The sequence below is a fragment of the Schistocerca nitens genome, chromosome 9, assembly GCF_023898315.1.
Source record: "Schistocerca nitens isolate TAMUIC-IGC-003100 chromosome 9, iqSchNite1.1, whole genome shotgun sequence".
Lineage (NCBI taxonomy): Eukaryota > Metazoa > Arthropoda > Insecta > Orthoptera > Acrididae > Schistocerca > Schistocerca nitens.
The window spans coordinates 500,808,903-500,826,401 of record NC_064622.1 but is presented as its reverse complement, the minus strand read 5'-3'; the positions used below and the strand labels follow the sequence as shown (position 1 = coordinate 500,826,401).

The 17,499-nt window shown below is 39.9% G+C and overlaps 1 protein-coding gene across 1 annotated transcript in view; it reads left to right on the top strand.

Annotated features, from left to right (window-relative positions):
• The window catches only part of LOC126203081 (anaphase-promoting complex subunit 7), a 173,078-nt gene that overhangs the window by 81,866 nt on the left and 73,713 nt on the right, over positions 1–17,499 (top strand). Inside the window, exon 5 of the mRNA XM_049937321.1 lies at positions 7,419–7,602. Coding sequence (XP_049793278.1) covers positions 7,419–7,602 — 184 coding nt within the window. The remainder of the gene's footprint in view (positions 1–7,418; positions 7,603–17,499) is intronic.

Below are 17,499 nucleotides of genomic sequence, written 5' to 3'. Positions count from 1 at the left end.
TACTAGTTTTTTTAAGACAACTTACGTTAGTGAACCTCAACGTGCACTCCCTAGGTAGCTCTGAGAATGTCAAGCCGGTATTCCAGTTCAACCAGGTGTTTCGTAACGTGTTCTGTCACAGTACCCGCAGCAACTTGTATCCTAGCCTTCAGTTCGTCGATGTCAGCAACTGGTGTGACAAACACTCTGTCCCCAGAAAAAAAGTCACGGGGCATAATGTCTGGAGAGGTGGATTGGTGGATTGGAAGGAATGGTCCAACAACACCCTGGCCACCCCGCTCTCCAGACATTATGCCCCTTGACTTTTTTGGGGGGGCTATATCAAGGACAGAGTCATTGTCACACCAGTTGCTGACGTTGACGAACTGGAGGGTAGGACACAAGCTGCTGTGGGTACTGTGACAGAACATATGTTACGAAACACCTGGTGGGAACTGGAATACCGCCTCGGCATTCTCCGAGCTACCAAGGGAGCACACATTGAGGTTTATTAATGTAAGTGGTCTTAAAAGAAACTAGTAACTCTAACCTATGTAACGACATCAAATGTAACTTATTATGTCAAACAGTTATTCTGTTATAAATTTTCATAATCATGGCAAGACTTTGTGCTCACCCTGTATATTAAGATATAGTAAATTAGGTGAAGGAGGTAGTGGGTTTGGAGTCTGAAGGATGTTGTAAATTTCAGTTGCAGTTAGACCATGGGCATCAGGGATGTTGGTTTGTAGGGAACTGGTGTCAACAGTGACCAGTAGGGAACAAGGAGGTAAAGGGGTGGGGAGTCAATGAAGGAAGTGGGAGGCTAGATTTTGGGCAATTGGTTGGAGGTACTGGTCAATGAGGGCCAAAGTCCTTTCACTGGGGGCAACAACCAGCTACAGTGGGGTGTCCAGGATTATAGGGTTTGTGAATTGTGCGGTGTGATAGGGCTGAGGAGTGAAATGGATTCAGGGAAAGCTTCTGGGAAGAGCCTATGTGTTAAACAGGGATTTGAAGTTGTGTTGGACTTCTGGGATGGGATCACTCTGGTATAGTCTATAGGTGAATGATCCAGACAATTGGCTGAGGTAGTCACTGTGACTCGTCATGGCAATGGTGGAGCTTTGTGAGCAGGGAGGATGGTTAGGTTGGGGTCTATTTTGAGACTGTATATTGCTGTCCTTTCCTCTGCTGAAAGGTCAGTCATCTTAGGAAGGGACATAGAGAAAGATGGTAGGCCAAGTTGTAGGTAAGAAGTCCAACATGGTTAAATTTGGATGCAGGGCTAAAGGTTGGGCTTTGGAGAGGACTGAAACTTCTGTGGGGCTGAGGATTTTGATGGGAAGGTTAACAAAAGTATTCTGGTATTGTTTAGGTTGTGGATTTAGTGTTGGTAGGGATTTTTATGGGATGTGGCAAGTTGATAAAAGTTCCAGTAGGCAGGATCTGGATGCTGTTAGGGGCTGATGAGGAGGAACACTGTGAGTAGGATAGGGGTTGGATAGTGGCACCCCAAGGTGGCAGTAGGATGTCAGCAGATTGGTTACAGCCACTTTCTGCACTGACTCTCACCATCTCCACCCCTTTACCTTTTGTTCCCTACAGGTGATGCCACTTCCCTATACACAAACATCTCTCATGTCCATAGTCTTGCTGCAATTGAACGATACCTTTCCCAACAGTCTTAAGACTCCAAACCTGCTTCCTCATTCACCTAACTGTATCCTAACACATAACTACTTCTCCTTTCAACAGAGGGTATACAAACAAATTCGTGGCAGAGCCAGGGGTACCTGCATGAAATCCCTTATATGCCAATCTTCTTATGTTCCATCTAGAAGAAACATTCCCAGCCTGCCAAAACCCCTCATCCTATTCAGGTTCATTCAAGATATCTTCATGATGTGGACACAGGGCCTAAGACACCCTATCCTCATTCCTTCACAACATCAACACTTTCTCTCTCATCCACTTTGCCTGGTTCTCCTCAGCTTAGATGTTGACCTCTTCCTGTCCAACAGCTCCCTCCACACCTATGTCCATGTTAAACTCACCAACTACAGCAGTACCTCCATTGAAAGCTGCCATCCATTCCACACCAAAAAATCAGTTTCATTATAGCCTTGCCACTTGGTGGCAGTGTATCTGCAATGACATGAATTTTCTTTCCCAGTGTGCTGAAGGTGTCACCAAGGCCTTCACAGACAGGCACTATCCACAGAATCTAGTCTGCAAACAGATTTCATGTGCTATTTCCCCCACACACCCCCAGGCCTTCCACCCACCCAAGATCTGCTAAAAAATAGTGCTCTCTTCATCGTTCAGTACCACCCCGGCCTGGACCAACTGAATTTCATACTTCATAAGAGCTTTGATTATGCAGGCCAACAAAAATGTTTTGAAGAACTTTTTTTTTACTTTGATAGCTGATATTTATAGATTTTTATGAGCTGAATCCAAATCTAGCCTTAGTTTTTTTTGTATCACCCATATTTCTCAAGCAATATGCTTTTTATTATATAGCATAAAAATACTGTGCTATACGGTAAATGGGGAAATTAATGAAATGCTTTGTTACAACATAAGCATGGTCTGTATTTGCAGTAAGCTACTTAGAACAATGATATGTGTTAATAGAGGTTTCACTTGTCAGCTGGAATTGGTTTGTATTTTCTTTCTCTCTTTTTCAATGAAGTTTCTTGTGTAGCTCTTTCTATGATGAGTCGCTTGCTGAACTTCTTGGTGAAGTGACCAACAGTAGTCCCCCATCGTGTTGGTGTTCCAGTTGCCTTGGTAGCGTTTTGCTATCACTTTAATGTCCTGGTGAAAATGCTCTCCTTGCTCCTCACTAACATCTCCCATATTGTCTGGGAAGTAATGAAGGTGACTGTTCAAAAAAGTGAACTTTGAGCCTCATTAAACATCATAGTTTTAAACTCCTTTAACATTGTAGCTATAATAGAAACATATTCTGGGTCTTTTTCATGTCCTTAAGAAGTTTGCAACGACTTGCTTAAATGATACCCATGCTTCTTTCTCATTTAAGGTCATTGTGGATTCAAAGCTAACATCAAACATAAATTTTCTAATGTTAGGTCCGACAAAGATGCCTTCTTTTAATTTAGCGTATGAAAGGTGTGGAAACTTTTGGCAGAGATGCTTAAAACGTGGTCCATCTTTAGGCAAAGCCTTTACAAACTGTTTCATTAGGCCTAACTTTATATGTAGAGGTGGTAGGAGTACATTTTTTGGATCTACAAGGTTTTTCCATAGAATGTTCTTCTCAACAGATTTTAAAGACTCCCTCACAGGCCAGTTCTTTCTGCACCAATGTTCATCCCTAGCCCTACTGTCCCAGTCACACAAGAAACATGGAAATTTGACAAAGCCACCTTGCTGACTAAGGAGCATGCATGTTACTTTTAGATCGCCACATATCATCCAACCATGCACAGAATAGCGTATTTTTTATTTAGCACTATTTCTAGGTTTTCATAGCTTTCTTTTATATATACAGAATGTCCAACAGGTATAGATGCATACATGTTACCATTATGTAATAACACAGCCTTTAAACTAGTTTTTGGTGAATCAGTAAACAGCATCCAGTCTTCCTTTTTGTATTCAATACCAAACTCATTCATCAGACCGGGAATGTCTGAGCAGTACACTAAATTACCTTCTTGTTGAAAAAACTTGGAAAATTGCTGCTCTCTCTTTCTATACATGTATATGCTGGTTCCAACTTCTAACAAGTTCTTTTCTTGTAATCTAGAGCCAAGCAATTCAGCTTTTTCTTTCGTTAAGCCCAGATCCCTAACCAAATCGTTAAGCTCAGTCTGAGTAAACAATTTGGTCTCCAGACTTTCTGTATTACAATGGAATTCATCATCATCTGGTTCATATAAATCACATTGTACATCAGAAAATACTTCTGTTGGAATAGAATTTAAATCCTATGATGGTTCAGGAACCGGCAAATCTACACCATGGTATGATGGTGGACGGAAGGTTAGGTTAGCTTATCACCTTCTTGTTTCTCGAACTATTACCAGTAATATCAACACCACAAAAGTAGCAATCATTGGAATGATTTCTTGGCTCCCTCCATATCACAGGAACAGGCTTTTTTCTCCTTCTTGGACCATTTTCTCAGATCTTCGACACACACGACATACCTTACGTGGCACCCAAGATTTATCTTGATCACCAAGTTTAGATCCAAAGTATGATAGATAAAGCTTTTTCACAAAGCCTGTAATGTTTCTTTGGTGTTTTTTAATCACAAATTCACCACAAATATAGCAAAAACTGTCAGCAGTGCTTTTACAACCACGATTAGACATTGTACAGAGCACGTGTACAGGAAACGGGAAAGTGAGGGTAGGATGACAGTAAACAAAACACCATCTGTTAACACAAAAATTGAATCAACCTTTCTTTTGCCACCAAATGTTTTGCAGCAGTGCTACCAATGCCATCTACATTCATTACATCTCCTTTTTAAATTATTTTAACTATATAATACCCATTAAATTATTTGAAAATGGCTTAATTTAATAAATTTAACTGTAGAATGTGAAGAAATGGTGGTTGATACTGTTTTTTAAGTATCATATTTTGATTTCACACCCCCAGAAAACACAAGAATAAGGTATTTTCAGCAAAAAAATTTTTCCATCATTGGCCCGCGTTATCTATCACCGTGCTATCCAAGATGCTTCCCACCCCTAACCTCTTCAATATCCTAGTCCATCCATGTACCACTCCCAGTCCCAGCTGCTTGTCACAGGGATCATATCCCTGCAGAAGACCCAAGTGCATGACCTGTCCAGTCCAACCACTCATCACTTCCTATTCCAGTCCTTTCACAGGCTTATCCTACCCCATCAGAGTCTGGGCTACCTGTGAAGGCAGCCCTGTCATATTTCAGCTCTGCTGCAATCATCGAATAGCTTATTATATTGGTGTCACTACAAACCAGCTGTCCACCAGCATGAATGGCCAAAAGTAGACCACCTTGTGGCACAACATGCAGCTGAACACAACATGCTTGATTTCAATGGATGCTTCACGACCTGGGCCGTCTGGATCCTCCATTTCACCACCAGCTTTTCTGAACTGCGCAGATGGGCGTAATACATTCTCCGCTCCCAAAATTATCCTGGCTTCAACCTACAGTAATAGATTGTCTCCACACCCTAATCCACACCCTCCATCCAACAGTTTTTGCCCCCTTGTCCTGTCACCTCCCCCGTTTCACATTCGCTCACCCTCTTTGTGTGCCGCTGTGTGCCACAGTACCCCCCATCCTTTCCCCTTCCCTGTTCCTCTTCTTTTCTACCCCTCATCTCCTCCCCCCACCCCCCCTTCACACACACACACACACACACACACACACACACACACACACACACACAACCTCCTGATGCTGCACCTGGCTGTATCTAGCCCCTGCCAACCCGCCAGACAGCACTCTTCTCTTCCCCACTTGTACTCCGCTGTCTGTCCCCCTTGTCCACCCCACTCCAGATTGCAGTTCATGTTACAGTTGCATTCCGGCCAGAGCTGCCAATGGTAGCAGTCATATGTGCATGAGATTTGCTTGCTTGTGTGAATGTGTGTGTTTTTTTTGCTGAAGAAGGCTTTGTCCAAAAGCTGTAATGTGTAACAGTCTTTTTGTTGTACCTGTCTGTAAGTCAGTGAGTCATCTGTACAGTTAGTAGCTATCTCTCCTTTTCCTAATATTGTTGATATTACAACCTGGAGTTTCCAAAGTTTTATTTATCTTTATTCAACTAAGGATCATATAAGATTTGTCAAGGTATTACAGTGGCAATCAATAGACCAAAATATAACACACAACATATTTAACATGATTTGAGAGGCTAGGGCTGGTAGCCTGTGGTGATAGGACAGGTGTTTGGCCATGGCCTAAATAAGGAACTATCACGGCATTTCACTTAGCGATCCAGAAAAACCCTGGGAAAAACCCAAAGTGGGATGGGTGAGCAGAGCATCTCTGTCCTCCCAAATATGAGGTCAGCATCCTAACAGCTGTACTACCTCATTCAGTAATTCCCTGTTGTATAATGTTGCTTAATTTACATACAGTTTTTTCAGATAACATGCAATGTGAAACATAGTTCCCCTCTTCACTGCTACTCACACTAAGACACCCACCGATGACTCCTAGGCTGAGAACAGTCCACTGTGCCCCTAGCCTCAGTTCTGGACTCCACACTAAACTGTCCACCTGAAAAACTAAGCCAACAGACATTGTTATACATTGTAGATCTTGACACACAATCCTTGGAAAGCAGTAGATCATAATCATGTATTGAAATGTGACAAGGTGCTTTAGTTACCCCCTTTAATTACTATGTATTACTTATGAAGAACATTTTAGCTGCCATTTTAGTCAAATGTGTTTTAATAATCTTTATTACTTCACTACAATTTTATCCCATGATATGAAATGCTATTTCAAGTTTTTGTTGTTCCCCCCCCCCCCCCCCCCCCCCCCCCATGGTAAATTTAACCCAAACAAGCCTTTGTTCCATGATTATGAATAGAACTATTAGGGCAGTATTTTTAGTATTTTCACTTGCATGCATCACATATTGGTATATGTACTCGCCTTGTGCAGTAAGGTTGCCTGATTTCTTAAATAGCTGCTTACATTGAGCCTGCAGTTTATTCTTATGACCCTGTTCTGCAGTTTAAAAACAGTGTTCATGTTTTGTGCCTTTAATCCCCAGAAAATATCACATAGCTAAGAATTGAATGTATGTTGGATAGAAGGTCACCACACTACTCCTGTTACAAACTAATGCTAACATCCTAAGAGCATAGCATGCTGACGACATTCTTTTTGCCAGTACCTGTGTATATTCACTCCGTGTTAGTTGACAATCAGTGTTCACCCTGTAACGAATTCATTGTTTAACAGTTAAAAACAACTGAGCAACATGTCAGAAATTTTAACTGGGGAGAGCTTTCAGAACTCAATTTACAACCAGCCCCATAAATGTTGTCGCTGTCCTGTGTATTCTGGCTATTACACACAAATGGAGCATGAAGGAAACACAATAAATGACCAGCATAACTGATATGACTATGAACTTTACTGGTGTTAAGGAGGCAAAAGCAAAACTTTTTCGTAGTGGCGTTTATTTTTACGTATTTGCATTCCTGATTGCTTTAACATTCAGCTCTCACTGTAAGTTTTGACCCTTTCCTCCAAAAAGTAATAAATATGTCACAATGACTATGACAACAGTGCCTCACCTCCTTTTTCTTTCACCATTACCACCTTTTCCCAAATTATTTTCTTTTCTTTGCAATTACTCAAAATTTGTAATTTTGTGCAAAAAACTAAATAGAATAGTTTTTATTAAAATAAGTATTTGATTTATGTATTAAACATTTTCAAGGTTAAATTCCTGGATAAAAGCTCACGCTCAGATGCACAGTCGTGACTACACACAAGCTATTGCAACATTTCGCCATCTGGATGAACGATCTGCACTTCGTGATAATGTTAATCTACTAGTCACAATGGGAGAATGCTATTATTATTGTGGAGACTTCAAAAATGCACTTATTGTTCTTCAGAGGGTATGTCAATAATGCACTTTAACCATAACCTGTACTTACTACCGTAATTTTTCTGCTGTATGCCTTAGTTTGTTAACCTTAAGGAATATTCCATATATCCTGCAGGTTGCTAAAAGCTGTATTTAAGGCAGTAATATCACCATTTTGTGTAGAATGCCTGCAGCTTGCTCCGCTTTTGTAAATGTTTAGATAATAGCTATATTTATTTTGTAACAATTAGATGCCTAATAATGCAATACTTTACTTCTCAGTGCCCTGCCAACCAGTGCTTATAAAATGACTCCTCCACCAGAAATACATTGATTTTAAATAGTGGGTCATTGAATCCCAAATACTACTTAAGTGTCCAACATTGCGGATCTAGAACTGTAGACAGCTGTTTGTGTGAAATATAATAAGTAATTGTAATAGGTCTTCCAGTGCACACAATGTGTATTATGTACAAAACTGATACAGTAACTGTGAAAACTGCTTAAAAAAATTACAGATTTGAAAAGGCTGGGCAGTACTGATCTTCAAGAGGAAAAATTCTTAGTATTATAAGTAGAAACATCAAACTAGAAATTTATCTTCTTATCTCTCAGAACTATAAGTTCAATCTTTAGGAAGAATGTTTAAGGAAGAGTGGAAATTAGGGGGAGATGGGCAGATCAGCCCATTCAGGTCATAGGTTGAGAGGGACTTATCTGTAAAAAATCTTAAACCTCCTTTCAGCCTCAAACACACTTTAAAGATGTTTCAGTCCTCTCATCCTCACAGCAGGCAGTACCAAAAATCTCACGTTCTGAACAAAAGCACAGGCCAAGCTGTTTCTTAGTGGTTATAGATGCTTTCTACGTTAATGTATCTTTTGGCAGTATGTTATATCTTCGGTCCTCCTCTTATTAATGTACATCCTGCCTGTTGAAGATTTTTCCATGGTATAATTTGATATTTGCTTTTGATTATTGTACATTTGTTTGAAATTTTGTTCCTTTCCATTGTACCGTGAAGATTTAAAAATTAGTGAAGAAAATGAAATGGCTATACACTTTGATTAATCGATCTAAGGGGAGTGGGGACGGGGCGGTTCAGATAACCATTTTTTTCAGTTAAGCCTTGGACATCTAATGTAATATATATAGTACAAACATGGAAGTCCAGGTTGGAATATAAACTATTATGGAAAAGTTTGATTGCCGCGCACCGAAAGGCAACACATTAAGCTGTAGACAGGTACAAAAAAAGTCTGTTTTGCCGTTTAGCTTTGAGTCAAAGCCTTCAACGGAAAACACACACACACACACACACACACACACCACACACGACTGCTGCCTTTGGTTGCTTCGGCCAGACTGAAACTGAAACACGTCAAATGGAAGCAACAATCCATAGGTGAGTTTGAAAGCAGAGGGATGGCAAGGTACAGGGTGGGGAAGAGGAAACAGTGCTACCTGGCAGTCTGAAGGAACTAGAGGTAGCAAACAAGACAACACAGTGCAGCATTGGGAGGCTGTGGGGGAAGGAAGAGAAGGGAAAAAAGAAGAGCGGAACGGAGAGAAGCACACAAGAGGAAAAGTATGGAGGATGTATTGACAGAGAACAGTGCATAATGAGGATGGGAGGATGTGATAGGACAGAGAGGGAGAAACTATTGGCAGTAGGTTACTGTGGCTTGAGGCTGGGAGTGATTTTGGGGGCAGAGAATATGTAATGATAACTCCCATATGCACAGTTCAGAAAATATGATAGTGGAGGGGAGGCTCTAGATGACCCATGTTGTGAAGTAGCCATTGAAATAAGCATGCTGTGCAACAGGATGGTTCACTTTGCTCCTGGCCACAGTTTGGCAGTGGCTGTTCATCCTGGTGTGTAGCTGTTTGGTAATCATAACAATATAAAAAAAACTGAGCAGTGATTGCAGCAGAGTTGGTATACGACATTGCTGTGTTCACAGGTAGTCGAGCCTCGGGTTGGGTAGGATAAGCCTGAGACAGGATTGCAATAGGAAGTGATGGATTGGGTGGATTGGGCAGGCCTTGCAGCTGGGTCTTCCACAGGAATATGAGCCTTTTGGTAAGGGAGTGGCATAGGGATGGACTGGGCTGTTGTGGAGGTTGGGTGGGTTATGGAACACCACTTCAAGAGGGATGGGAAGGATCTTGGGTGGGATGTCTCCCATTTCATGGCATGATGACAGGTAATCAAAGCCCTGACGAAGGATTTTATTCAGCTGTTCAGTCTGAGATGATGTTGGATTATGGTGGGGACACTGCTTTGTAGCTTGTTCTTGGGATTTGTGGGAGGATTTGGGGTGTGTGGGGATATGGCAAGTGAAATCTGTTTGCAGACTAGGCCTGGAGGTTTGTCCCTGTTTGTGAAGGCCTTAGTGAGAACTTCAGCTTACTGGGAAAGGGAACTGCCGTCACTCCAGATATCCTATCCTAGGGGTGACTAGGCTGTATGGGAGGGACTTTTAGTGTGGAAGGGATGGTAACTGTCAAAATGCGTATTTTTGGCGCCAAGATTAATAAAAGCGTTCTGCAATTGTTTTGGCTCTGGATGGAGTGGAGTGCTGTAAGAGTGATTTGGGGATGTGGAAAGTTGAAAAGGTCATCTAGGCCGTGTCTGAGTGCTGTGAAGTGCTGATGCAGAGGTACACTGTTGGTGGGATAGGATTTGGGTAGTGGTCCCCCGAGGCAGCAGTCCACATTAAATCCTCTGCATTTCAACAATTCCCATCCATTCCACACCAAAAAATTCCTCCCATGAAGGCTAGCCACCCAGGGACAGCCATCCGCAGTGACGGCAGCCCCATTGCCTAGTATGGTGAAGGTCTCACCACTATCACTAGACCTAGCCCACAAGCAGATTTCTTGTGGCATATTTCCACACACCCCAATCCTCCCACCACCATCAAGAACCAGCTATAAAGGAGTGCCCCTTTGTCAGTCAGTACCACTCTGGACTAGAACAATACTTCGTCAGGGCTTTGGTTATCTATCATTGTGTCCTGAAATCAGGGATGTTCTACCCAAGATGCTTCCCACCACTCCTAAAGTGGTGTTCCATCACCCACCTAACCTCTGCAACATCCTGGTCCATCTGTATGCCACTCCCGATCCCAACTGCTTCTCACAGTGATTGTATCCCTGCGGGAGACCCAGGCGCATGACCTGCCAAATCCACCCACACAGTTCTTCATATACCAGCCCCATCACAGCCTTATCTTACCACATCAGAGGCTAGGCCATATTGTGTCCAGTTCAGGTTCAATCATTGCCTCAGGTTTTTTGTTGGTATGACTACCAACCAGCAATCTACCAGGATGAATGGTCACCACCAAACTGTGACTAAGAGCAAAGTGAGCCACCCTGATCCACAACATGCAGCTGAACATAACATGCTTGATTTCAGTGGCTGCTTCACAACATGTGCCATCTTGATCCTCTCCTCCACCACTAGCTTTGCTGCACGGTTGGGAGTTATCTGTACCACATACTTTCCACTTCCAAAATCATGCCAGCTTCAACCTACAGTAACATACTGTCCCCACACCTTCCACCCAAGAGTTTCCGCCGTCTGTCCTGTCAGCTCCTCCCAACTCGTGCCCTCACCCTCATTGTGCGCTGCTCTCTGCCAATGCATCCACCTATCTTTTACCCTTCTCTGCTCCTCTCTTTTCCACTCCCTTTTCTCCTTTGCTTCCCTCTCCTACAGCGACCTGATACTGCACCAGGTAGCCTTACCTGCCATCTCTAGTCCTTACACGCTCTGTCTGATGATGGGGTGGGAAGAGGGGGGGGGGGGGGGGCACTGGCTCGTGTGAATATGTGTGTTTCTTTTTTCTGGTGAAGGCTTTGTCTCAAAGCTTAAGGTGTAACAGTGTTGTGCATATCTGCAACTCAGTGTGTCGTCTTTACAGTTAATAGCAGTGTATCCTTTCGATAAATGTTAGCGTGTGCTACAATATTTTGTAGTGTAATTACAATGCCTATTTGTGAAAAGTTTCGAAAGTCAAGCTAATTAAAAAATCTCTTCATAAGCTTTGCTTATGTTCCTTATTAAAGTTAAAATTACATTTTTGTGGACTACAGGACATAATATAAAGTATACTGTATTTAATAAAGTAGTTTTTTTGCATATAACTTACTCATTCAAAAAATTTGGTTTGTTCCTTTTCTCCTTCCTCACGTTTTCAAGCAGCAATGCCCTCTTATCATTTCATTAGAAGGACATTTGTCAGCATTGACTCACAGTAGTGTTCAACAAATCTTTAGGCAACCCGAACACAACAACATATGTACTGTAATCTATACTCAGTAGGTTTTTGGAATATAAGTTCTTAATATAGGCTTACGTCTAGTGCTCGAAAATGATGGTCAGCTGCCACAATGCCATCCATGTCATCTACTTCAGGCTCTTTGATCGTGTCAGAATTTGACATCTACACTGTTTGTACAATTTCTTGCTCCGTGATTTCTTGTTGATAATTCGCGACAACTCATAGTACACCTCGCTTGTATCCACATCTGGGAATTCTTTTTACAACATCTGTCAAATTTTCTGACTCATCTTCTTCAAATGCATTATACATGTTGCTCCAGTTCCCTGGAGAGTTGCTGCTTGCATATTGTCTCAGGCTCGTTCAAACCAATAAATTACATGTCATATTTAATACCTTCAGCACATTATTTATGTTTTGGTAATTGGTGTCACTATCTTGCAAGATTTTTCTCGAAAATAGGCCATGTATTTCTCAAAAATATCCCATGGCAGTGCTGTTTAAATGCACTATTATGCCCTGATCCAGTAGCTGTATTAGACTGGTAACATTTGGCGGAAGGAAATGCATATAAATATCTCTTTCTAAATTGCAAGGATGCATAGGTGAATTGTCAGCCAAAAACTTTCAACTTTTGGTAAAAACTGAGCATTATACCATTCGACAAAGGGTTCATGGGACATCCAGTAACTTTTTGCGCTTTGCAAAACTGTTAGCACATTTTGGCCAACATCCTTCAAGGACTTCCTAATAAACATAGTGGGTAATTTGTGGGTGCCAGAAGCAATTAACTCCTATTTCATTGGACTTGTAAATTTGATCCTTGATGCAGCCTGGGGTGTACTCTTCAAACTCGGTTTGAAAAATGTTGACTGTGTCTGGGTCTGCACATAACTTTTCTCCACATACATTTGATTACCAAATGCTGTATCTGTTTTTAAACTTGAAAACCGTTTCTTTCTCATCTAACAACTCAGCAAACTTTTTTTTTTTTTGGGGGGGGGGGGGGGGGGTGCAGTCAAAGACACGCATTTTTCTTGTTGTTGAGTGAACAAAAGATAGAGTGTTGTCTACTTTTTCAAAGTCATTTTTTCACTGTTTTTCTATGAGGATTTTTCGCAGCTTGCTCTAGAAATTAAAATTTTCATTTTATTCATTCTGGAATGGTAGAAATTCCACCTCTGTAATTAGCCACAACCGTTTTCAGTAAATTTTCTTTTTCAACTTCAGCTATGTTATCAGTGAAAGTAAACACAACATGCTTTTGTTTAGTCACCACAGTAAAAAAAATATACATAAAATGGAAAGAAACAACCACTTGTATGCACTATTGCTGGCAGTGTAGCTTTGGTTAGACTGGTGATTTGCTGGATGGGGAAACAACTGAAGGTCAGGCAGTTTTCAGAGGTGTTTCAGATAAGCTAGGTTTGGGTTGACCCAAGTTCGGTTAACCATGGTTTTACTTTCCATGAATGATCTGCCTTATATGCTAGGCCTTCCCCTCGTAATCTGTCCATATACTGTCCCTTTGATTACAAATTTTAGCAATGACTCTAGTCATAATATGTTTGTCCAATCATTCTCTTTGTCTTTGATTCATTGCAATCTTCATTAGACATTTTCTCCTAACTATTGTGTTGCAGGATGTTATGATTTGTTATGGGCCACTCCATCAGATCTTCAACAGTCTTCTATTGCACCATATTTCAAAGGCTTCCAGTTGTTTAATCTCTGTCCTCCCATAGTACACACTTTGTGCCCATGGACCATGGAGAAGTGTGTTACAAACATATCTTTTGTGAATCTTATTATGGTCTTAAGGGTTGTATTTTTGGATTCGGCAGCTATTTCTTTTTATTATCTCTTGCAATGCTTGCCACTTTTTTTTTTTTTTTTTTTTTTTTTTTTTTTACAACTTCATGTGTTCAACTTTTGAAACGGCAAAATCTGCAACTTCTTCTTGTCGAAGTTTTACAGTTAGCCACATAGCCATATAGCATTGGTTCACTTCTATGATAAGGTTTATCTCAACACTCAAATGTATCATGCTATTTTTTTTTTCTTTGTGACAAAGAACTCACACTTTGAGTTAATCTTTTAGTTCCTTCACAATTAATCCCCCTACCCCAATTATTTAGTGTGTTAAACTCCCACATTTTAAGAAAAGCTATTTTTTCATGTATCTCAATGTTTATGATGTATTCTCTTGTGAACTATGTTTTGTACGATCATACAATTTTGCAGGGACATTCCATGGTATATATGGATAGAATCTGCACAATGTATTGAGAATGGGGCTTGTGGTAAAGAAATTATAAATTTGAACGGAATACCTGATGCTGAAGTTTCAAGGCATGAAAAGTGAAAATTTAGTAAGCAATAAACATTTTCTCCCATTATTTTTATCAGGGGTGTTAGTGAGGAAAAAATTCCAAAAGATCTGAATTTGTGTGTAAAATTTATTGGAAGTTGCTGAGTGCGGTCATTCTGATATGGAGGATGTATATAGTGTGAGACAATGACGCACTGCAGCGAGTGACACAGACAGTCGAAGTAAAATAACCAGTTCTGTTAGTAAAAAAATATTCATCTATTTTGTTGCTCCTCTTTGTTATGTATTGATGGCTCATTGTGTATTTTCTTTCTGTGGTTTATCTTTCCATAATTGTCTAGAGGATAATCGGGTTGATGTTTCGATAATAATATGAATTCTGGTGGACTTCCTGCAGAATTACACATATATTTGCAGTAATTTCACTTCACAGTACAAATCGGTGAAACACACACCACTCGTTCCCCATCCTTGCATTTCAAACTCGAACAGCCCAATGCACAAAAGAACATTGATTTACCTCTAAGAACATGTAGCAAAGAAATTACTATCATATATCAATCTATTTGTGCAAAACAATCTTTGGAACATACATATCATTAAAAAATACTATTAGTTGTCTATCTTTTTTGAGAAGTCCATAATCATCATTGTAACTGCATTAAGTATATGTAAACATTGTCATTCAAGCATTTTTGCATAGCTATTTAGCAGTGGATTTTTTATTTTTATGTCTTCAGTGCAACATTGTTTACTTCATATGATCCAAGATCGGTTAGTACATTTATCTCCCCACAATCGGTTTTATTACAATAGCCCCACTTCCCTCCCTCCTCCCCCCCCCACCCCCCCCCCCCCACCCCAAAGAAAAATTGAAAGCATAAAATGTGAGAGATATTTTGATACATCATAATGAAACTGGTTAGCCAACAAGTTTTGGAGTATAACAAATCAATATCAACAGTTCTTTACATGATATACAGCATTTTACTGCCTTAGCACCACCACTTCCTTCAAATGAGGTCAAGAACAAAGTTTTGCTTTACTGAGTTCTTTTGTCACAAATTTTCAAAACCAAATTCAAAGTCTGACCTTTCACCTGTCATGTAGCTTTCAAATTATTACCAACTATCATATAAAATATCTGGGATAAGCATAAAGAGATTTTATTGTATTAGCATGACAGTCATTAAATAAAATTCTGGTACTTCCAACAAACCAGACACAACTCAAGCTTTCATAAACATCAATCATATAATCCACGGCTAATGCTCAACATCACTTTGCCTACATTCCTTATAGTCATTTCTCAGAATTTTCTACAGCATACCTTCATAAACAAAAACACAATGCATTAAAAAACAGTGTGTGATTAAGTCCCTAATATTTCATTTACCTAACATCATTATAAACCTCATAAACTGCACATACTCATTATAGTCCACAATACAAAAGATCTTCATCTCTCACAGTACGTCATCTCAACATAAAATTCGTCAACATCACAAAATATTTCGCAAAAATTCATAATGCCATCAATAAGCCTCAAATAGAAAGATTATTCTGCATTGTGATTCTCGTATTCTATTCATAATAGTACAACATGTGTTATAAACCAAACAAAGAGCTGACATAGCTTGTAAATTTCTTAAGTTTTCATTTTCAATAGACATTTTTTATTCACTAAAGCAATAGATGCTTAGGCATTGCTGATATTGGCTGACTATAGCAATATTTTCTCTGTCTGACTCATTTATGTAAAAAATTTAATTTTTTTTTTTAATGCATGTAATGCAATGCAATGCAATGTAATGTAAATTACTATCATGCTGGGGAACTTACCTACAATTAATTCCATTATAGTGAGACAGTAGAAGACAAATACATAGTTTAATGTAATTATAAAAAGATGAATAAGAAATTAACAGCATGGAAATTCAAATTCATAAGCAATATTCACAAGCAAAAACAAAAAATCAGATAACCAGTTTTGATATAGCAGATAATTTTCCATATCTCAAATAGCAGTGACCTCATCTCTGTTTATTTCACTGTATGGTAAAATCTGCCTGCAATGTTCGGTTTCTTCTTTGCTTCAGTGTCATTCTTTACCTAGCTTAGTTGGTATTATTTTTCTCTTTATGTGATAGCTCAGTTAAACTATTATTCCACGTGGTTCCGTACTTCCATGTTTGCAAAACTCAGCTAAAATTTTACCTTCACTTTTGTCTTAGATTCCTCCGTTAACTACATTCTCCAGCTACAGATACTTAGCAATAACATTTTACATGATTTCATGAATGTAAATTACCATAATACAAAGTATCTAGTCCACTGCTTCCTCAACATAGTTCTCTGCAGTACATCATCATGACTATAATTATCCTCATCATAAAACCATAAGACATTTTCTTAAATTCCCACTTCTCACAAAATAGTCTCTTCTTACAATTCACCACTGAACATCATCAATAACAATAAACTCACATCCCAGAAACATCATGACAGTAGTATAACATTGATTTCCTCATTACCATGCAACAGATTCCAAATCCAAGATTACGACATTCAACATATTATAAACCACAAAGAAAATAATATTAAGAACTGAATTTAATGCCCAGGAATTGAGTCTTGCACTTCATGAAAGAACATAATAAAATACAAATCATGACCTATGTACATCCGCAGAAAAGTAGCACAACACAAGCAAAAATAATAAGTTACCACATTTAAATTGTTTGCACAAAAATGTACAAAAAACTGTAACTACAGGACTATTACAAATGATTTAAGCGATTTCATAAATTCACTGTAGCTCCATTCATTGACATATGGTCACGACACACTACAGATATGTAGAAAAACTCGTAAAGTTTTGATTGGCTGAAGCCGCACTTCAGGTTTCTGCCGCCAGACCGCTCGAGAGCGCAGTGAGACGAAATGGCGACAGGAGCCGAGAAAGCGTATGCCGTGCTTGAAATGCACTCACATCAGTCAGTCACAACAGTGCAATGACACTTCAGGACGAAGTTCAACAAAGATCCACCAACTGCTAACTCCATTCGGCGATGGTATGCGCAGTTTAAAGCTTCTGGATGCCTCTGTAAGGGGAAATCAACGGGTCGGCTTGCAGTGAGCGAAGAAATGGTTGAACGCGTGCGTGCAAGTTTCACGCGTAGCACGCGGACATGCTGGAAAATTGGCTCATGCCACAACTGGAGACCGACAGCGCCGACTTCATCTTTCAACAGGATGGTGCTCCACCGCACTTCCATCATGATGTTCGGCATTTCTTAAA